The sequence below is a fragment of the Lissotriton vulgaris genome, chromosome 11 (assembly GCF_964263255.1).
Source record: "Lissotriton vulgaris chromosome 11, aLisVul1.2, whole genome shotgun sequence".
NCBI classification, from domain to species: Eukaryota; Metazoa; Chordata; class Amphibia; order Caudata; family Salamandridae; genus Lissotriton; species Lissotriton vulgaris.
In genome coordinates, this window is record NC_141699.1 from 782,244,600 (window position 1) to 782,263,195 (window position 18,596).

The 18,596-nt window shown below is 49.7% G+C and overlaps 1 protein-coding gene across 2 annotated transcripts in view; it reads right to left on the reverse strand.

Annotated features, from left to right (window-relative positions):
* STAG1 (STAG1 cohesin complex component) overlaps nt 1-18,596 on the reverse strand; it is a 1,379,617-nt gene that overhangs the window by 238,161 nt on the left and 1,122,860 nt on the right. For both annotated transcript variants that reach the window (XM_086943907.1, XM_086943908.1), the window contains exon 25: nt 12,767-12,906. In XM_086943907.1, the coding sequence (XP_086800033.1) occupies nt 12,767-12,906 (140 nt within the window). The remainder of the gene's footprint in view (nt 1-12,766; nt 12,907-18,596) is intronic.

The following is an 18,596-nucleotide window of genomic DNA, read 5'->3' on the forward strand; positions in this document are numbered from 1 at the left end:
CAGGAGGAAGATGTCCGGAGTGATCCAAGGGTGGATCAAGGAAGATGAAGACCTGAAAGCAGAGGGGACAATGTTCACAGTCACTAGCCAGTGACTGGAGTGGAACCAGGAAGGAACCAGATGCTGTCGTCGCGATCAGGTGAAGAGTGGACACTTGACTCTGCACCCACGTGGACCAGGAGGTGTCTTCGACGACCAGGATAGAGGCACGAGCTGTCCCACGCAGGCTCTCGCTGTTGGTGGTGTTGGTTCCGGATTCGGCATCAACAGGCCTTGGCAAAGGCAACACCCGCAGTGAATGGAAAAGGCATCTGGTGCGGACCAGGAGGGTCCGGGATGCTTCTCCTTTGCAGGGAAGCAAGGGCCAGTCTGGAGCAACCAGACCAGCGGTGTAGTTTTCAAGGATCGTCGTCTAGGAGGCCACTAGCCAGCCGGCAAGTGACCAGACAACGCGTCGAGCAACAATCAAGCAAAAGGGCCCCACGCAGATCTCATGGATGCTGGAGGGCTGGTCTTATGTGCAGGAGCTGCTCGGGGCTGGGGCTTCTCAATCCCCAAAGCACTTAGTCGAGGATGCCTCTTAGGTCGTGCTGGAAGCGAAGTGCAGTTTCTTCAAGATTGCCGGTCCCACGCGTCTCGTCGCACCCACGGATCTCAGCTGTGCTGCAGATGTGAGTTGAGGTCGGAGAGGTCTGGAAGTCCGGGCCTCGTCGGGCTCTGAAGTCTGGATCCACCAGGGAAGACGACAAAGTGAACCGCTGGAACGCTTGATGGTGCCTGCTTGTGCAGGGTGGTCACTCCTTGGCTACAAGGGAGATTTCTTCAGTCTTCTGTGGAGCAGAACGCCGAAGTCCAGAGTTTCTTCTTGTAGATTCAATGCAGGATAATCTAATTTGGAATGGGACCAGCTCCTACCTTTATTCGCCTAAAGGGGGCTGTACTATCACTAGGTCCCTCCTATGGGTGGGACCAGGAAGGGGGGTGGTTACACCCCCTATCCTTTGTCCGGTTTCGCCCCAGAGCTGGGGCTGGAGTGCCCCAGCAACTGGTTTGAACAGGGGTATGCACAGGGACACCTTATGTGCCCCAGGCATGTCTCATTCCTTTCAGGCCTGTCCTACCTAATACACAAAATCCTATCTGGGGTGGTGCTAGCACCTCCCAAGGCAGGAAACCTTTTTTCCAGGCCTCCCTCGCTGGAAGGACTCCCAGCAGCAGGAGGTCAGACTTGTGTCTGTGGTGGCAGCATCCATTTTGTGATACTGAGGCTCGAGTTAACTTTTACCGGAGTTCACAGTTACGTACATGTTGTGTCCCTCTAAAAGGGTGGAGTGCTACCCCCGTCGCCAGAACTGGCGAGGGGGTAGTATTCCAATTTGTATGACACCTTACTAGACATGTTTTGATTATGCTATGCCAAAGTTAGCAATAACCGCAAGGATTATAATGCACTTAAGAGTATATGGTATAGCGTTATCATGGAAACAGCTAAAGGACATGGTTCCGAAAGCTGCAGACAGGCTCAGCTCATGCTAGAGCACAATCTCACATAATTCCAAGCACTCTGCCTTCAGGATTGATAAGGCCTGTCATAGGAGTGACTTATAGGAGTATATGTGTCCATTTTAGGGTTAGATATAGGTATACTATATCTAAAGCAAAGGGTGATTACACCACCTTGCCCCAGCTGATTGATCAGCCAGTTGTGTCAAATAGTAATGCCAGGCCAGGGGTGGCACAATACGTGCTGCAGCCCCTGGCAGGCTTTGGATGCACCTATGCCCTGGGTACCTAGGGTACACTGTACAGGGGCTCACAAGGTGATCCAGGTGTACCTAGAGTACATGAAATCCATTTTAACAGAGAGCAGAGGGCCTGGGGTCCTGAATAGCAGGGCCCCAGGTCAACTAAGTCGAAAACCAGCTAAACACCAGGCAAAAAGTTGGGGGTAACCATAGTCAGATATCCACCTTCCTATACTTACACCACAAGTAAAATCTCTTCCATTTGAAAGCATAAGATTTCCTGGCGGAGGATCTCTTTGCTTCCTTGAGAATACTTATACAGTCCGCTGAGATGTCTAAGTGTCCGTACTGAATGACCTCAGGAGCCATGCTGTCAATCGCTGGGACAAGAGGTTGCAATGAAATACTCTCCCATCGTTCTTTGTCAGCAGGTACGGACGGCAGGGTAGCCTCCGGTGTGGGGCCTCAGACAGTTGCAGAAGGTCCGGGTACCACCACTGGCGCAGCCACTCCAGAGCTAACAGGATCATTCTGGTGTTGGTGTAGTAACATTTCTGTATGACCGCCGGGATCAGAAGGAGTGGTGGAAAAGCATACAGCAATGTCTGCGACCATCTGATCAAAAGTGCATTCCCCTGTGATCCTTGTTGTGGGAATCTGGACGCGAAGAAGGGGCATTTTGTGTTTGCTGCGTCTGCGAACAGGTCGATGTCTGGCAATCCCAATTGCCGTAAAATGTCCTGAGCAACTTCGTCATTTAGCAACCAATCGTGCGCTTCTACGAAGTCTCTGCTGTGAACATCTGCTTGCACATTCAAGGTCCCTGGAAGGTGGACAGCTGCGATCGTGAGACTCCTCGCCAGAAGCCACTTTCATATGGGCTTGGACTCTAGAAACAGGACCCTTAACCTGGTGCCTCCCTGTCTGTCTGAATGTGGATGGAACTGGACTGGAGAGACTGGTACAGAGACTTGAGAGCCAGATGAACTGCACTTAGCTCCAGGAAGTTGATGTGATAACTTTGCTCTGTCTCGGACCAGAGACCTTGTACCTGAAGCTAGCCCATGTGAGATCCCCAACCCTGCAGTGAGGCAGTCTGGGTTGGAATGACCTGGTGAAAAGAGACCCCTTGTAGAAGGTGCAACCCATTCATCCACCATTTGATGGAGTCCCTGGCAGCTTGAGGAAGAGAGACACAATCTTCCCATCGGCCTGACCGCTGCGTCCACTGATCTTCGAGGGACTGCTGCAGAGGCCGCATGTGAAGTCTGGCATTGGGAACAATGAAGACACATGAGGCCATCGACCTCAGCAACGACGACACCTGCTTGTAGGATGTGGAGTGCTGAGAAGAGCGCAGGACTTGACCAACATTGATGACAACCTCTCCTCCGAAGGACACACGCTTGCCCATGTGGTGTCCAGGAAAGCGCCCAGGTAATGTATCTTCTGTGCCTGATTGAGGACTGACTTCTTGTAGTTGACTTGCAACCCCAGGGAGTGAAGATTTTTTCCTCGGTATCTAGCGCTTCTGCAGTCTTTCCCTGCTGTACCACCCCGCTCCCTGCCGCTGTTCCCCCGCGGCCCCGCCCCCTCTCCTTCTGTTCCCTCTCCCATTCGCCACCCCGCTCCCACCTCCCAGCTGCTCCTCCATGCCACTGGGCACTTAAGGCAGTGGCTGTGCGACGGGGAGCTGTGACCTAGCCTGACCTCGTCCGTGCCGGTCGCTCAACCCGCCGCGTGGCTCCTCCTGAGGTCACCCGGTCCCCATGCTGCCGCCGCCTGCTCGTATCTGCCGCCTTTTCCCGCTGTGCCCCTGATTATTTGTATTTTTGTATTTCTGCTGTGCCCCTGATTTTGTCCTCTGTATCTAGCGCTTCTGCCGCCTTTCCCCGCTGTTCCGGTCCCCCCTGCTGCCCCCGCCTGCTCGGATCTGCCGCCTTTTCCCACCGTGCCCCTGATTATTTGCATTTTTGTATTTCTGCTGTGCCCCTGATTTTGTCCTCTGTATCTAGCGCTTCTGCCGCCTTTCCCAGCTGTTCCACCCCACTCCCTGCCGCTGCTCCCCCGCGGCCCCTCCCCTCTCCTTCTGTTCCCTCTCCCATTCGCCACCCCGCTCCCATCTCCCAGCTGCTCCTCCTCCCAGCTGCTCCTCCCCCCTTCAGCCCCCCCACTCTCCATTTATGGCAGAGTCCGCACGTACGTGCAGCAGTCACGCGCAGCGGGTTCGCCGATTGTGCTCCGAAGGCACGCCAAAGGCAAGCTCGTCTGCGCCCGGACCACGCCCAGCGCCAGGACCCCTGGCCCGCGCCGACACCAGGACAAACGACGGACCTACGACGCCGCCACCCTCAACGCACTCAACGCCGGCCGAACCCCCGCCTGCTACCAAGCCACCCCGAGGCGCACCCACGGACCCTTCACCTGCCAAGCCTGCAAATACACTTGCCTCCGTACCTGAACCGCACCCGCCAAGCACCAGCAGCAACCACCTCAAGTGCATCCCGCTCAACACCCGCTCCGTCCACAGACACGCCGTCGAACTCTGGAACCTGCTCGACACAACATCACCAGACGTCGCCTTCCTCACGGAAACCTGGATGAACGCCTCCTCAGCGCCCGACATCGCCATTGCTATCCCGGACGGATACAAGATCACCCGGAGGGACCGCGTCAACCAGACTGGAGGAGGCATCGCCATCATACCACCATCCGCCAGCTCCGACGACACCTTCAACACCGCCGAACACCTCCACTTTAAGATACACACCAACCCTAAGACCAGACTCAGAGGCACGCTCATCTACAGACCCCAGGGACCGCGCACACACTTCAGCGAAGACATTGCATACTTCATCAGCCCTCACCTCCGCTGACTACATCCTCCTAGGGGACCTCAACTTCCACCTGGACAACAACAAGGACAGCAACACCACCACCCTGCTGGACAACCTCGGTCTCAAGCAATTGGTGAACACCCCCACCCACTACACCAGCCACACGCTGGACTCAGTCTTCTCCTGCAGCAAGGGCATCTCCTTCAGCCACTCCACAGGACTGACCACAGCTGCGTCCACTTCAGCTTCAGAAGAACCACGACCCACCACCACCCGCAACAGGTCCCCCGCAGAAACTGGAACAAGATCACCACAGACCAGCTCACCACCTCCCTCAGCCAGAACCCTCCCGCCAGCACATCGGACCCCAACGAAGCAGCCAGCCACCTCACACAGTGGATCACCAACTGCGCAGATGACCTCGCACCACTGAAGACCCCTCCCAGCAGACACAGCAGCAAGAAAACCTCTTGGTTCACCGACGAACTCAAGAACTCCAAGAAGAACTGCTGCACCCTCGAGAAAGCCTGGCGCAACGACCGGACCACAGACAACATGACAGCCCTCAAGCACGCCACCCGCAAACACCACCAGCTGATCCGCACCACCAAGAAAACCGCATTCAAAGAAGGACTGGACAACCACGCCCACAACAGCAAGGAACTCTTCAGCATCGTCAAAGAGCTCTCCAACCCCAGCGCCGGAAACAACAACCTCACTCCCTCGCAAGACCTCTGTGACTCACTTGCCGCTTTCTTCCACCGCAAGATCACCGAAATACACAACAGCTTCGGCGCAACAACCACGCACCCAACCACCGAACCCACACACCCCACCAGCACCCTCATCGCCTGGACCCGGGTCAGCACCGAAGACACCACCCGCACGATGAACACCATCGACTCCGGATCCCCAACCGACCCTTGTCCCCACCACGTCTTCAACAAGGCCGACTCCATCATCGCACCCCAACTCCGGGACATCATCAACGCCTCCTTTAACACCGTCACCTTCCTGGACTGCTGGAAGCACGCCGAGCTCAGCGCCCTCCTGAAGAAACCAACAGCGGACCCCACCGACCTCAAGAACTTCCGCCCCATCTCACTCCTCCCTTTTCCTGCCAAAGTCATCGAGAAGACAGTCAACAGACAGCTTGCCGCCTTCCTCGAGACAAACGGATCCCTCGACCACTCGCAATCCGGTTTCCGAGCCAACCACAGCACCGAGACGGCCCTCATCGCAGCCACTGACGACATCAGATCCCTCCTCGTCAAAGGGGAAACAGCGGCCCTCATCCTCTTGGACCTTTCCGCAGCGTTCGACACCGTCTGCCATCGCACCCTTGTGCAACGCCTCAGCAACATCGGAATCCAAGAGAAGGCACTGGAGTGGATCGTCTCATTCCTCGCCGGAAGAACCCAGAGAGTCCGCCTCCCCCCGTTCAGATCCAAGGCCACCGAAGTCATCTGCGGTGTACCACAGGGATCATCGCTCAGCCCCACCCTCTTCGACGTCTATATGAGCCCCCTCGCCACCATCGCACGCCAACACTACCTCAGCATAATCTCCTACAGCGACAACACCCAATTGATCCTCTCCCTCACCAACGACCCAGCTACAGCCAGAACCAGCCTACACAAAGGGATGAAAGACGTCGCCGAGTGGATGAAGAACAGCCGCCTGAAACTGAACTCAGACAAGACGGAAGTCCTCATCCTGGGACCATCGCCCTCCGCCTGGGACGACTCCTGGTGGCCCCCCCGCCCTGGGCACCACTCCCAAGCCAACGGACCACGAACGCAACCTGGGCTTCGTCCTAGACTCTTCCCTCTCTATGACCAGACAAGTCAACGCCGTCTCATCATCGTGCTTCAACACCCTGCGCATGCTCCGAAAGATCTTCCGATGGATCCCCACCGAAACTAGGAAGACGGTCACCCAGGCACTCGTCACCAGCCGGCTGGACTATGGAAACACCCTCTACGCCGGAACCACAGCCAAACTTCAGAAAAGACTCCAACGCATCCAGAACGCCTCCGTGCACCTCGTCCTGGACATCCCCCGACACAGCCACATCTCCGGCCACCTTAGAGACCTGCACTGGCTCCCCGTCAGCAAGAGGATCACGTTCAGACTCCTCACCCACGCACACAAAGCTCTCCACGACCTGGGCCCCAAGTACCTCAACAATCGCCTGACCTTCTACACGCCCACCCGCCAGCTACGGTCGACCAGCCTCACCCTCGCCACTGTGCCACGCATTCGCAGAGCCACCTCCGGTGGAAGATCCTTCTCCTACCTGGCAGCCAAGACATGGAACTCCCTCCCCCATCCACCTCCGTCTAACCCAGGACCATCTCTCCTTCAGGAAGCAACTCAAGACCTGGCTGTTAGAGCAGTAACGGAACCCTCTACCCCAGCGCCTTGACACTTCTGGGTGAGTAGCGCGCTATACAAATGTCATGATTGATTGATTGAAGGTGTGGAACTCTTTCGGAGCCAGTCGTCAAGGTAGGGATAGACTAAGATTTTCCGCTTGCAGAGGAACACAGCCACCACCGCCATGCACTTGGAAAACGTTCGGGGCAGATTTGAGCCAGAACATAAGTACTTGGTACTGATAGTGCTGTTGAGACACCAGGAACCTGAGGAATTTGCGATGCTTCACCGACACAGGAATGTGAAAGTAGGCGTCCTGCAGGTCGATGGCATACATCCAGTCCCCCCTGGTGGAGATGTGGGAATATCTGGTGCAGGACTAGCATCCAAAATTTCTCTTTCCTTATAAACATGTTCAGCAGGCGCAGATCGAGGATAGGTCTGTACTCTTTGGTTACTCCTCGTTTTTGGACCAGGAAATACCTAGTGCAAACACCTTGGTTTCGCTGGTGGAGGGGGACCTCTTCTATGGGTTTTTTGGAGAGAAGGGTATACACCTCGCCTTGTAACAGTAGCTTGTGTCGTTGTGGAAGGCACTTCAATTGTGGAGGAACTTGCAGGGGAGGAGACTTGAACATCAGCAAGTAGCCATGCTGCACAATATTCAGCACCCATTTGTCTTTTGTTCTGGATTTCCACTCTTCTATATGAAAAAAAGATACTCCCTCCTACCGGAGTGGGGAACGGGCGCGGAAGAAGCAATGCTTCACTGTTTTGGAGGCTGCTTGGAGGATGACAGCTGCTGCTTATTGTTCCCCCCTTCCTCTGCTAGGATGCTTCTGCAAGTGGAATGCGACCTGGGTCGTTTGGGAGGAGACTTTGAAGGCTTCTCAGGAATATCTCTCTCAAGGTCTTTTGTGGTCCTAGAAGGCGAGTAGGTCTGTGAATAGTCCGAGCCCGGACTTCTGCAGTCGCCCCTCCCTCCGAGGTCCTACAGCCACCTTGGCGACAGACTGAAAAACTCCTGTCCGCCAGTCCCTGGAGATCTCTCTGGGGAAATCTGTACAATATTCAGCCCTGGGGAGGAATTGGCTCTTGACGTCGACTGGGATCTCGACGTCTATCTGCGCCGAGCCGCCTCCGGGGCAGTTGCAGTGCAGTTCCTTGACGTCGAACGCCTCTAGGTCGACAAGGTTTGCGCCACCTTAGTCGACCTGTGCAGCGATATGCTACGAGAACGCTGCCCTGTCCTCGACATTGGTCTCGACGTCTACCGCCCGGGGGTGATCCCGACCTCACATGGCGTCTTCCTGGCGTCGATCTCCTTGGCGTGGAATGCCTTGACCGTGACGAAGTTCTCGATGTCCACAGTCTGTCCACTCGCGGCAGGGTCTTCGCCGGCGAGTCTCTCGACGCCGACCCTCTCGAGGGTGGCGGAGAATGCCTCGCCGTCAACAGAAGCCTCAATGCCGACGGGGCATTAACAGGTGTCTCTGGACCCACAGCCTTCGAGCCCAAAGTGCTGTGCCTCGATGCCAACTTACTGCCGTGCGGCGGAGGGTCTCGACGTTTAGACGGTGAATTGTCCCTCGACGCTGAAGAGTGCCTCGGCCTATTCGACGGCGATCTCGACGTCGACTGAGAACATTCTGTCACCTGCTTCTTTCCGGATTTAGGGGAGGTGGAACAACGCAGTTTGATAGTGCTTTTAGAGGCGTCTTAGATGTCTCCATGGCCACCACCATGATGGCTTCTATCCCTCTCCAGCTGGGCATAGATCTTGATGCGTTCTCTGTCACGCAGAGTCCTTTTTGAAAATCTCTGGCAATGGTAACACTGGTCAGGGCTCTGTGAAGAAGGAACACACACAATACACACTAAGTGTGGGTCCGACAGTGCCATTTTCCTGCCACAGGAAGGACATTTTCAAAATAAAGCAGGCATTCTGACTGGAAAAAAATTAGTAAAAGTCAGAAAACCTGTAGAATATACTTCTAGGAATCAAGAAATGTCGAAGTTTCAAAGAAAATGTCGAATATATTCAAAATCAGTCAAAAAACTGAAGAGCTCAAACTCCAGGATCCTCATAGAAGGAGCCGGAAAAAAGGACTGGCCTGTCATCTGTGGTGCATGATGGGAGCAGAGGTCTCCTTGCAGGTCTTAAAGGCAGGACACCCTAACCCTTGGAAGCCTTAAAGGCAAGGTGTCAGTTTTTTGTTTCATCATTGCTCTGCTATGCAGCCTACAGGCAACTGCCAGCAATTACAAGTTTTTCCATGTGAAAATAAAGGATTGTTGAGGGACAACTTTGCAGTGCATGTCCTCTTTTTCTTATGGTTAGGAGGGTATTTTCTTACAATGCAAACTTGTGCAATTTCGGCATTTTTGCCATGTTGGAAACATTTTAGGCTGCATGTATGTTTTCAAGTATATATATATATTTTTTTTCTATATGCTCTGGGATCCCGCACATAGGCAGGGATAATTCACAGATTATGACTATTGATGAGTATCCCCTGTATGAGAAGCAATGCTTTCACTGCCACGCTAATGGACGACAAAGTAAGTACTGCTGTCCACAAGCAGCATTTAATTTTCTGTGCCATGGGTGTATTTCTGCAACCCCCATTTGAAAAATTGGGGGCGACTACTCAAAAAGGGGACACTTTGCAACAAATTATTACAGATTAAAAAGCTCAAGTTTCTCCTGCAGAGGTCTCAATGCCTACCCTCAGCCATTTTCTCATCATATATTAAAGAGATCTGAATTCTCAAAAACATCAAGAGAGGAGTTACTGAAAAGTGCAGTGCCAAAAGGTGCAGCTGTTATAGCTGTATCAAACAATCATTTTAGTAACACTAATTTATTAAGAGATCACACTGCTTATCTATTATTTTCATCAAATCAATGGTCCAGAAGAGAGCACATTTTTCAGTAAGGAATAGGGAAGTAAACAAAATGAATTGCACGGATATTCTAAATGCAAACAAGTCACAATGAGTGCATCTAAAAAATTTCAGGGAATTTTTACCATACATTTTACTGAAGGTCATTGTAAGAAAGTGCCCTCTTTTTGCATGGTTGCCCCCACTTTTTGCCAACTTTGAGTGTGCCCTCGGTTCCTGCCAACAAGGTACCCAGGGCTTATGTTCTTTCCTTAAACTGCATTAAAACAAAGCCCAATTGGCACGCTTAGGCCACATGTCAGTCCCTCATAAATGGTAACCTTAGAGGCCCTGTACCTTTTTATACACACACACACCGACCCCTCGCCCCCCTACAACTCACTTCCCTGGCATAGATCAGCCACCCCTCTAGCTGGGGGCACTATACCAGTGGTGAGGGTACAGGTGCATGAGCCTGCACCCCTACAGTGTCTAAGCCACTTCTTAGACATTGTAAGGGCAGCAATGCCAATAAGAGCATACAGTACTGAGATTTTGTCATTAAGAACTCTACAGCACCATAATGGCTTCACTGAAAACTGGGAAGTTTGGTATCAAGCTTCTCAGTACATTAACCCCACACTGATGCTAGTGTAGGATTTAATGAAACATGCACTCAGAGGGCATCTTAGGGATGTCCCCTGAAAAACGACCTAAGTCTAGTGTTCTGGCTGATTGGCTGCTCGCCAGCTGCCACCACCAGACATGTTTCTGAACCCCTGGGAGGAGAGCCTGCTGCTCTTGGCGGTATGGCAAAATTTGCATCCTGGGACGAGATGCAAAGCCTCCTCCCCCAAGATGGGCAGGGTCCAAGAAGGGGAAGCTTCAAAGGCTAGCCGGATTTGTGAGCTACAGCAACTGGCCCCCCACCAGCTCTGACCCCCACTTTGGGTGAAAAGCCAATTGAGGAAGGGAGGTATGCCCACCTTTGCCAACCCCAACCCTCAGGTGGGGGAGGCAAGGTGAAGCACAACTCTCAGTCTCAGCCATCCCACAGATAGGGAGGACCCAGCCTACCAGATAGAGAAACCTATGCCCCCTCACTGGAGGGTGGCATAAATCGGGGTGTGTACCCACCCCAAGGAAGGGACCAACTGGTCCCGACCTTTACCTACCTTAACACCCCTAAATCCAGTATTAAGGGGCAACCCCGAACTTTGCCTCCACAGACAATACCCGACCAGAAGAAAAGGACCGAAAAAGCAGCACTGAACTAAGAGGAGGACACTCACTGACTTGGCCCCACCACTACCGGCCTATCCCCACCTCGAACCTGCTCCAGCGTAATCCTGGTGTGTCCTGAAGCCAGCAGCCCTCAAGAAACCATAAGGACCTGCCCTGCCTTCCAAACCCAAGACTTTGTCTCCCAATAGTACTGGATTTGCCCATTCATAGACTCTGGCTCTGGACAAATCCATGAGTCTGCACCACTATGCAACCAATGCCAATGGCCCGAGTTAGAGTGGCCCAACACCACGAGGATTCCCGGGCAAGCCTGACCTGAGATCTGGTGATCTCTGACCTACCTTGAATCTCCAGTCGACGTCTACAGACCCTTTCTGGCGGATCCACGCGACCGGAGGGGTTAAAAAAAAAATGGTTGCATAAAGACACCTCTGCACCGACGTCCCACACTTGAGTGGCCAACCCTTGTGTGTCCCAGCATCCCAACTTACCTCTCCAACCGGTGGTCACCTCCAGAAGATCATTGAGCCAGATCCTGCAGTGTTTGTTGCAACCAGAGAATCCCCATTGAAATCAACAGGGCACCCAACGCCAAAACGGCATCCTGCACCAAGCCGCCACTGTGCCACTGTGGTGTACTTTAGGTGCTAAGTCGGATCCCCTTTGCCCTGAGCCTAACACCAGGAGCATTGCTCCCACAACCTTGTGGCCAGCTTGTGAGCAGCCACCAACCAGAGGCCCCCTATCCCTCATTAGATAACATTGGGACTCAGCACTCTGCTGCCCTAGTGCCGCTGAGGCTGTTATAAGAGTGCACCCTTGATCCTGGGAGAACCCTGGTTCTAACCCCAGAATACCATCTCCCACAAATACGTACTTACATGCAAACCGTTACTTCAATTCCTCCCATAAGAATACATTGACTGTTTTTCCTTGAAAATTCTTTCATGTGTGGAGTTGGTATATATGAAACATTGAAAAACGGCAAACCTACTAAAAGTGAATTACTTACCTTTGGTCTAGGAAATGTCTCAGTGTGATGGCTAGGCATATCAGGTAAAAGTAATTTAAAAAGTAATCCAAAAAAGTAACATGCACATTAATCTTTAAACTAATTGAAAAGTAACTTCGCACTGTTGGCTTACCTATAATTCAACTTGCATTTCAACCTGCATTCAACTGTAAATCGCAGCATAAGATTTTGCAAAGTATTACTTCACTTACCTGTACCAGGCTTGGCTCTAGAAATGAAATAACTAAATATTTTTTAAACAAACAAATTCGTCCGAGTTCAGTCTCCGAGTGTGTGACATAATTTGCTGCCTGAGTTAGTACATCAAATGCTTAACACAGCCCTCTGATAAAGCCTTACTGCTCGCCAACACTACCTCAAATGGAGAGTAATGTTTTATCTACTTTTACAACTACCTACCTTTGGGGTTCTACTGGACTCACACTATACCTCATTTTGGTATAGTATATACTGAGCCAGTTTCCTACAGTCACTCCTAAGCATGTTCCGCAACTGAGGGTTTTTACAAATGTCTAACCGTAACCACAATCAATTATAGAAGCAAATGGCAAGAAGGTAGGATGACCAATGTCAGACGCATGCACTCACCAGCCCCTTCTATGTAGTCTAGCTGACAAGGTTTGGAAGGAATCTCTTCTTACCTTCATGTAGTGCTTGAAGATATCTGCAGCAGCATGCATGTCCACAATATCATAGATAATAAGCTTGCTAAAGGCTGCCAACAAATTTCTCCTCTTGTGTAAGGCTTCAATTTTATTGGCTTCATCTTCCTCGTCTCCTTCTAAATGCAAAAAATAATATGAATATCAATTTAATAGTGCAAACAGACAATAGTTAACTAAAGGAACATAGATAGAGCTTTTTCTGCTAGAGACTAACCGCAGATTTCTTACAGTAGAATATTCCCAAGGCATCAGACTGGCCCTCGAAGAGCCAGAAGCATTTCTACGCACCAATAGGTGGCACCAACTGCTCCATGTGTATGTTGTCTGCACCGGATGCGATGTGTGAAGTGCATATATATGAACCACCCTGGTGCGCAGACGTCCGGATTTTTTAGGACATATTACACACTGACAGACATGGAGACACAGCAGAATGGTTGTGGCCAGTGCATTGAATATAAGGAGGATTTTCCAGAGGAAGGAGTCCAGTAGGCAGAGAGGGGAGAAGGGGTGGGGCGGTAAGAAATCTGCAGTTAGATGGAGTACCTACCAGAAACGGCATTACCAAAGGTAAGTAACTTGTTCTTCTGGAAGAAACATCTAACCACAGATTTGTTACCTAGCAATAAATAGCCCAGTAATAAACGGCCCGGACGAGGTAATGCAAACTGGCATAAACAAAAGTGCTGCAAGACCAAGTGAGCAAAATGGCAGTTTTTACAGACCAGGCTGGCAAAACAATTTTGCTTTGTGAATGTATGGAGCGATATCAATGTGGCCTCCTGGAGATGTTGAGGTCAGGTAACGTGTGGCAATGCAGTAGTTTTAGCCTTAGTTCTGGTGGAGTGAGGCCTCAATCCTTCCAGAAGCTGATTTTTCAGTAATCCATAGCAGTTCTTTATGCATAGTACAATCCGTTGAGAGATAGTCCTCTATTGCACTGCCTTTCCCCACTTTGCTCCAGTGAATTCAATGAAAAGCTGATCATCCAGTCAGGATTCCTTGTTATAAGCGATATAAAATCAAAGGGGTCTCTTTGATCCAAACAATGGAGTCTCTCCTCATAGAGGGGAGGGGGAAGCAAAGAACATCAGAATGGTAATAGTCTGACAAACGTGAACGGGGGTCACCACCTTAAGTAGAAAGGAGGCACGCATTTGTAGAACAAATCTGTCTGGGTAAAAGGTAGTACATGGCGGGTGAACGGATAGGGCCTGTAGGTCGCTCATCCTCCAAGGTGATGTAATGACAACCAAGAAGATTGTTTTAAGAGTCAGATGTCTGAAAGAACAGCTATGCGCAGGTTTCAAACGGTGAACACATCATATTTGTCAAGTAGGTCGATACTAAATTCAAATCTAACAGAGGAGTGCAAACCTTTAAAAATAACCAGTTTCAGTCATTAAAAGTGACTTAAACAAGGACAGCCAGGATAGCTCACAAATACCCCTTAATAGTGCCCCCAAGACAGTGCTTGTTGGGCCAATGACAATGAAAACAGCAATATCTCAGACATTTTGGCATGAAGTGGGTTAACATGTTTGGCTGAACACCAAACCACAAACTTGTGTCCTAAACAGATTTCATTGAGGGACACCAGGCTGACAGAATAGGATCAACAACCTCAGGAGGAAGATCTAAAACACTCAGTTGCCACAACACAATTTCCAAGCATGGAGATAGAGCGAGAAAAGGGTCGGGTGCAGGACTCTACAGAGCCAGATCATCCTGACTAAGGGACAAGCCTGATTGGAGGACAAATGCCCATGCCCAGAGTTTTTGGATACCATAATCTGTGCCCAGTCCAGAGCCACCAGGATACCTTGGGCCTGGTCTGTCCTGATCTTCTTGAGAACTCAGGGCAGGAGTGGTATTAGCGGTAAGCTTTACAAGAGTCCAGAGTTCCACTACAAGCAAAAGCTTTGGAAACTCCAATGCACAGAAGATTTGACATTGCACGTTCTTGTGGCGAATACATCAAGCCAAGGTTCTCCTCATGTGCCAAACAGACCTTGCACCACCTCCGGGTGTATAAGTGAATTGTGGAGCACCAGTCATTGACAGCTGAGATAGTCTGCCCTCGTTTTCAGAGATCCCACCAGCTGTTGTACAACCAGGAAAATGTCCTGACGTTCCAGCAATTTCCAGATGCAGAGGGCCTCTTAGCACAGGATTCACGACCCTATCAAAAACTTGATGTACTTTCTTGCATCTTTCTTCTTCCACACAATAAGAAATGATAGTATAAACAAATAGCGGGAAACAGCGTGCCGATCTCTAAGGACCATTTTAGACTTTTAAAGAGGCCGCTCCTAGGAAGGAGAACGTGGGAGGGTAGTGAGGGATCTGAAGTTAGAGTACCCACCAGAGAAAGAGTTAGTGAAGGAAAGTAATTTGTTCTCATGATGGATACTTCTAACTGCAAATTCCTCACCATTAGACTAAATACTGCAGCAGTACCTTCCAAAGGTGAAGGGTCTGTGGAGTGGACTCTGATGACCAAATTCTGCAGGTCAGAAAGGAAGAAATGTCCTTCTCATAGGCCCTGGCTTTCAAGGCAGTAGAGTTTTGTGAATGTGTACACAGATTAACACTTTGCAGCCTGGTAGAGGTCAAGAACAAGCACCCCGCAAGCTTATGGAATGGTAGCAGCCGTGGCCTTGGAGGAATGGCCCATCAGTCCTTGCAGAATCTGTAGTTTGGCCAGTGCATAGCAGACTTTAATGGAGAGGACTATACAATCAATTTTCAAAGCTTTATTCGACAGCATGTCATAAAAGTAGGGTATACATCCTATCACAAACACTATAAATATTACATTGCAAAATTCAATGTTAAAAAGTATATTAAATCTCAATTGCTGTCATTTACAGAATTAACATTTTTAAAAGGGTACTTTAAACAACTAAAATTATGCATAAAATGAAGATTGTTCTTGCGTTTTTAGATGTCTTAGAGTTCTTTAGCTAGCTTCTATGGACTGTAAAGTGAAAGTGCGTATAATCCAAGCCCACCTTAAAAATTTAGCAACAGCAATCGCTATACAGGGCGAACAATCTGACTCCAATATCCTTAGAGCCTCAATATACCTCCGGGTGCCCAAGTTAATACACGTTGGTTTTAGCCACTTACGACGAGGGTTTGTATAAAGGGGACATACAAACAACATATGGGCTATGTTCTCAGTCAGATCTTTACAGTTGTGACATTTATCATCCCGGGTTACTGACCATTTATAGCTAAAAGCTTTTACAGGAAGAGTCCCAGTTCTAAACTGGAAATACAGTTTTCGGTCAAACGGACCCTCTATATTATCCCAATAAGCCTCACAGAGTGGACGAGGTTTGAATTCAAGGAAACGTCCAGTTAAATTAGTGTTTACACAGGTACTATGGGCGGACATCCAAATCATTTCCCAATACTTTTTTTTCAGATTTATTTTTGATGGGAACCTTGAGACGTCTGAGTCTTCCCATAGGTGGTCAAGTTCCAGCTTTGATAATAAACCCCATATCTCTTTAAGCCATGGGATAGAATGAAAACGATCTGCCCTGATGATATCCTTTAATGCAAGGGCATAGTGAGCTAGTTCTGGGGTTGTCCAGATACATCTCCAATATAATAGAGGCCGTAACCGTGCTATATCCTCAATTTTTTTCCTGCCAAGATCATATAAAAGCGGAACAGTGGGAGTACTTTGGGGGACCCCGACTAAACAGCGTAGAAATGTTTTCTCCGCCTTTGTTAGTTGGTTCAAATAATTAAATCCCCATAGTTCTGAACCATACAGAAAGGCGCTTATAACCTTCATATTGTAGATCTCTAAGGCAGGTGTAATTGGCTTGGTAAGAGAAGTTTATGCTTGATGGCTAAGGCACCCGCAAGCTGGTGGAATTTTAGAACAGCCATGTCAATATGACTTTTCCAGCTCATGTTACTCTGGAGAGATATTCATAAATACGTAAATGCCTCTACCTGCTCTAGTGGAGTTCCATTAAAATTAATTGTACCTTTGAATGTTTTCCGCTGATTCAGGGACATGAACTTGGTTTTTGAGGTGTTTATCTCAAGTCCACGCAGTTGACAAAATTCTCCAAATGCATTCACAGCCTTCTAGAGCCCACTCGGGGTCCAGGAAACAACCAACGTGTCGTCCGCGAACATGAGAACAGGCACACGGGCCCCAGCTAAAATGGGAGCATCAGTGGGGGAACGGCTAAGATGATCCACTATGCCGTTGATGTATAATGAAAACAGCGTGGGTGCCAGAACACACCCCTGCCGAACACCACGCTCGACAGGGAATGAGTCGGTCACCTCACCCTGTGCCCCCCATTTGATTCTGGCGTAGTTGTTCTCATGCAGGCGGAAGAGAAGAGTCAATAGTTCCGGGGACATCCCTGCTTCAGCGAGAACCCTCCAAAGTTTGGAACGGGGGACTAAATCGAAAGCTGATTTCAGGTCTACAAAGACCGCGTAAAGTGTCCCATTGGTTAAGGCCACATTCCTCCAGTAAAGTGCTATGAAGTAAAAGACCTGGTCAATTGAACTAGTACATGGTCGAAAGCCAGCTTGATATGGAGACAAAATATTGTGTTCTTCTATCCATATTTGCAATTTATTTTGCACTAAACGACCTATAAGTTTTTGGGCTGAGTCTATAAGACTGATAGGTCTATAATTACCGTGTAGAAATTTGTCACCCTTTTTAAAAACTGGAATTATTTCAGCGCGTTTCCATGAAGATGGGATTGGCGCACCCCTAGCCACAGAGTTAGCTAAACACTCAAAGTACTGGCACCAAGACTATCTATCACTTAAAAACACGTCAGCTGGGATGCCATCCATGCCTGGAGCTCTTCCCCCAGTCACACAGTCTAACGCTAAACTGACATCTTTAGTTGTGAAAAGCTGACTTTGATAAAAAATTGTTGGGGGTACAGGACACTCTTCTTCAGCTGGGTTACGAGCGTATTGTGGTCTTAAAAAATCTACCCATTGTTGTTTGCCAACATTGTTTGGGGGGGGGGGGGGGGGGGGGGGGTTCAGCTACACCTCCTCTATCCCACTTAACAATGGCCCAATATTGTTTTGAGTCCTTTGCTTCACAGGCTGATTTCAGATCACGCCACTGATCCTCATCCCACTGTTTTTTTGCTACTTTCTGAGCTTGCCTATATGTCTCCCTTGCCTTTCTCACACCTAAGGGATTCCTACATCTTATTTCTGTGCTCAGGTTTTGACGGCCTAATTTACAAGCATTGTTATACCACCCCACCTTGAGTTGTTTTTTGTTTCCCTTATCTGGTTTTATAATCTTCCTGAAGATCAATTGGAGTTTTGTGAAAAAGTGGGTATGTGCCTCAAGCATTATTTGGGGAAAGTCTTGCTTACTAATGTGAGTGTTTAAATTAGCCACTTCTTCAACGACCATATTTTTAAGGACCTCCAACTTTTCAGGGTTCTCAATGAATCTACCCCATTTAATGTGACGCATGTTATTAGAGGCAACAATATCTAGGGTGACTTTCCCACGCCCCGGTTTCGGTTCTCTAGTCCCCTTTTGTGCTAGCAATTCCATACAAAGTGGATTATGGTCACTTTCCATCCTATTTTTAACAGTCATATCTATCAGACAGTGCCATCCTCTTATATCCACCAGAAAGTAATCTATGCGGCTGGAATACCTGCCATTATCAAATGTATTTTCTCCCAGGCGGTCAGACAGGGTGCGCCCATTTGCTGCGCTAAGCCCTCTCACTAAGCATAAGGCCTTGAGCTGTATGGCTACAGCTGACCATCATCT